At 45.1% G+C, this 4,750-nt stretch overlaps 1 protein-coding gene across 1 annotated transcript; it reads left to right on the top strand.

The window, feature by feature from the left end:
• The first annotated feature begins 2,250 nt into the window (after positions 1-2,250).
• On the top strand, positions 2,251-3,201 carry LOC108803331 (olfactory receptor 2A12-like). The gene has a single exon (XM_018575179.1). It carries the CDS (start codon positions 2,251-2,253, stop codon positions 3,199-3,201), a length of 951 nt encoding a protein of 316 aa, XP_018430681.1.
• Positions 3,202-4,750: the final 1,549 nt, after the last annotated feature.

Raw genomic sequence — 4,750 nt, 5'->3', positions numbered from 1 at the left:
AGACAGCTTGGCCTGGAAATGTAAAAATAATGGATATTCCGGCATGGATCAACAGGTACTTCATAAAAATCTGTTACTATCTGACTATTAGGACTGTATTGTATACTGTATGTTATATTTTTTTGCATGCTCTTTGGTTTCTTCAGTTTTTCTGATGTATTGAAGATCACAAGTACATTTGATTATATTGACTTCAGAGTCTGAGCCGCAGCCAGGGCCGGATTTTCTACAAGGCCAACCAAGGCCCAGCCTCGGGGAGCAGGGAGTAGAGGGGCCGCAGGGGTGTGGGGGGGGGTTAGCTGTTAGGGAGGCACGTTAAGGAACTCGGCCTTGGGGCAGCAGAGAGAGTAAATCCAACCCTGGCCGCAGTCCATAATTAGTCCTCATGGCCATCTGGTCCCTACGGAGCTCCAGGTTTACTACTCTGGCCACCACCACCACCTCTAAAGCTGCCTACAGGCCCTTTAGGGTTATCATTGATGGCAGGCATTCTTATTTATTTTTTTCTTATTGAAATATTTTATTAATTTTTTTCCAAGGAAATACATAAATGACAGAAAAGGGAAAAGAAAAATACATGCCTTTGCCCTTATTAAACATGTTACAGAGATGTGTTTGCAACATCAATACAGTAAGCTAGTAAAACAAGTAAAATGCAATTATACACTATCTTGCTCTATTCTGATATTATTATTCAAATACCAAGAGTATCTCACAAGAGGAGTGTCCCAAGAACTTTCAATCACCGATACTTGTTTACGTTGTTGCTTACCAGAAATCTTAGTTCTAATGCAAGTGGTTTTCCCTACTCCTATCTGGATTCTTGAGAAATCATTATAAAGTACCAGTAAAACAGATAGGAGTATAGGCTTGAGGTGGGTTATAGAATGAATAAGGCAAGGCGATAGACAGGGGGGGGGAGAAGGTAAGGTAATATCTCTCGAACTATCAAAGTGGTATAGGTAGGTATGTATTGCATCACGATGCTTTTATTTTCTCAAAATGGTAACAAGTCCAATATTAGATATGTTACCATTTTGATGGCAGGCATTCTATTCTACTGGGAACAACTATGTACCTTTGATCTGATAGATTGGTTTAGGGATAAGGGCCCGTTCACACCAACACGTTTTATTAGCACTACAATGCAGAATAACATCACACTGAGAGCTCATGAGAATTAGTTCCCATTATAGTCTATGAATGAATGGTGTTGCTGCCAACTGTACCATTGGCTAATTTTTACCCACCCATATCTGAGGGTTTTAGCTGACACCTCAGCCTTTAGATCTGTTGGGGCTGCTACGTCCGCTGGTCAAAGCAGGCCTAGTACTGCTACTGATGTCTGCAACCAAAACTAACTGTAATGGGAAAAAATGGACTGATTTATTTATTTTTTATTTCAAAGGTCCGTGACGCGCGAGAAACTTCACCCCGTGAGCAAAAAAAGTGAACCGTGAAATCAAAGCAAACGGGGAAAAAAAGTGCAAAAGGGTGCTTTGGTCCTCCTCCGAAGAGGAAGGGCCTCGAAAACCCTGAACCCCCTGGGGTGCAAGGCTCCTGACAGGGGCAAGGTCAACCCAAATCCCCCTAGCCGAAGCCAGGCGGACCCCGAGCTTCAGGGCCCTACCGAAACAGGTCCCAAGATTACTAGATAGGGGCTCTCCCGAAGAGAGACCCTTAAAAGTGTAGGGAGGCAGAAAAACCCATGAAAGCCACAGAGCCTCCCTCCGAACATCAGGGCAGGCCCTGAAGGTGCACGCACCCTCCGTTTCTGTGGGGTCAAAGGTGCTTAAACGTGCATTAAATAAGCGATTGGGACACCACCCGCAGGTGGCACAGCACTACGGGCCTCTGCATTCCCCAACCCTCTGGTCAGACAAGGGCAGCCCCATGCCTACCAGAAGGCATTAGCACCAGAGGGGTTCCTGCCTACAACTGGGGACATGCCCGGCATAACCAGGCCAGAATCAACCCAGGAGAAAAGGGAAACCCTCCGGCGCCCACCTATTGCTCTAGGGAAAGCTAGACAACCATCTCCCAGTTCGGAAATGGCATCGCTCCTTCCCGAAAACTGATAAGAACAGATGCTGCACTTGATCTTATCTGAAAGGCCAAGAAGCGATGACAAATGTTTTGATTTCATAACACCATGGCATCCCTGCTCCATGTTTCATTCCAACTTTATTTTAAATACAAGCTATGTACTTTAAGCTGTGTACATTTTTCCTCTGGACTATTTTAGGAATCATGTCTAATCACACGGCAGTGACGGAAATTATATTAGTTGGATTCCCTGGGCTCGCTGAAGCCTTTCATGGCTTGGTATCTACCATGATGTTCTTTGCCTATATGATATCGCTGAGTGCTAACGGCACCGTCGTATGTTTGGTCACCTTTAATGAATATCTACGTCAGCCCATGTACCTGTTCATAGCCAACCTTGCTGTTTCTGACCTATTATTTGACACCGTGACATTACCAAATCTCATTGCCAGGTATTGGTTCGGAGCTTCCACCATTCCCTTGAGGATGTGCCACTTCCAGATCTTCTTGGTTCATTATTTTGGAAGCATGGACTCCTTCCTCTTGATGCTCATGGCCGCAGATCGATATGTGGCCATCTGCCACCCACTGAGATACACCTCCATTATGACCAATAAAGCGGTCACCATTTCCTGTGGCATCTGCTGGATCATTTTGTCTTCTTCTATAAATTCAATTATTGTCGTTCTAGCATCACAGATCCCCCTGTGTGGCCCCAACAAGGTTAGCAGTTTGTTTTGTGGCTATACGGCCTACGCGGCTTTAGCATGTGCCGATATATCCGGCTCAAGGAAGGTGGTCTTGGCCACTGCTTTGGTTGTTCTTCTATTGCCGCTGGGGCTGATATTAGCTTCCTATGTCAAAATAATAGTGACAATCTTGTCGATTCGCTCTGAGAGCCTCCGGAGAACATTTTACACCTGCGTGACCCATTTGTTGGTCATCGCTTTGTATTTCACTCCCCGAATCTTTATGTACATTGTAAGTAATGTTCCTCTTGTCAAGATAAAACCTGAAACCAGCGCACTCCTACTTTTTCTCTACTCCTTTGTACCTCACATGACCAATCCAATCATATATTTCCTCCGAGCCAAAGAAATCAAACAGACTTTGAGATGGATTCTCCAGAGAAACAAATTTAAAGAGAGAGATTGATCATTATAATGTCGTGTGTGGAGTGATTGCCGTTCTGTTTTACCGCAATGATATCGCAGGGAAAAACAAACCAAACAAGTAAAAACATTGCAAAATATACCACAGTGGTTGACGGAAGCCGGGGGTTCAACAAAGACTTGAAAAACTTAATGCAAATAAAGCATTAGGACCAGATAACCTGCAACCCGAGGTACTTAAAGAACTCAGCCAGGTTATAGCCAGACCATTATTCCTCATTTTTAAGGACTCCTTAATGACTGGTAGGGTACCATGTGACTGGCGGAGGGCTACGGTAGTACCAATATTCAAAAAAGAGTCAAGATGCCAACCTGGGAACTGCAGGCCGGTCAGTCTAACATCAATAGTATGCAAACTGTTAGAGGGAATGATAAAAGACTGCTTAGTAGAGTTTGTTCATGAAAATGGTATAATAAGTGATAATCAGCATGGGTTTAGGAAGGACCGTTCCTGCCAGACCAACCTTCTAACATTCTACGAAGAGGTGAGTAGAAATCTAGATGGAGGGCGGCCGGTGGATGTGGTATATCTGGATGGAATGATGCCGGTGGATGTGGTATATCTGGATGGAATGATGCCGGTGGATGTGGTATATCTGGATGGAGGGAGGCCGGTGGATGTGGTATATCTGGATGGAGGGAGGCCGGTGGATGTGGTATATCTGGATGGAGGGAGGCCGGTGGATGTGGTATATCTGGATGGAGGGAGGCCGGTGGATGTGGTATATCTGGATGGAGGGAGGCCGGTGGATGTGGTATATCTGGATGGAGGGAGGCCGGTGGATGTGGTATATCTGGATGGAGGGAGGCCGGTGGATGTGGTATATCTGGATGGAGGGAGGCCGGTGGATGTGGTATATCTGGATGGAGGGAGGCCGGTGGATGTGGTATATCTGGATGGAGGGAGGCCGGTGGATGGGATGTATCTGGATGGAGGGAGGCTGGTGGGTGTGGTATATCTGGATTTTTCGAAAGCGTTTGACACAGTAGCACATAAATGCTTACTACACAAGCTGAGGGCTATGGGCATAGATGGAATGGTGTGTACATGGACAGAGAACTGGCTACAGGAATGTGTCCAGAGAGTATCGATAAACGGCTCTCTCTCAGATTGGTCTAAGGTCGGGAGTGATGTGCCACAGGGTTCTGTGCTAGGCCCCATACAGTGTTACCTGTTTATTAATGATATTGGGGAAGGTGTTAATAGCCATGTTTCTGTGTTTGCTGATGAACCTAAAATTGGGAGGGTAATAGACACGGACTTAGACATTATATCCAGCACACTCTTCATGAGGGATGTACACAGGTGCACAATATATAAACTATATCCAGTTATACATTCATTATAAAAAATAATAATAATAATGATATCTTTATATCGGTCTTCCTGTAAACTCCTGCTTAGAAAATCTTGGACTGAGTGAGGAAGAGCCGGTTCTGTGAGTCAATCAGAACCCATTGGAAATTTCTGTCAGTTTAAAACTGGGAGACTGCTGAGAGGAGAGAGCAGAACAAGCAGAGTGATGACCTCA

The sequence above is a fragment of the Nanorana parkeri genome, unplaced genomic scaffold, assembly GCF_000935625.1.
Source record: "Nanorana parkeri isolate BGI_ZX_2015 unplaced genomic scaffold, ASM93562v1 scaffold3611, whole genome shotgun sequence".
In the NCBI taxonomy this organism is placed as follows: Eukaryota; Metazoa; Chordata; class Amphibia; order Anura; family Dicroglossidae; genus Nanorana; species Nanorana parkeri.
The sequence above is the reverse complement of the archived record's forward strand: the minus strand, read 5'-3'. Positions and strand labels throughout refer to the sequence as shown.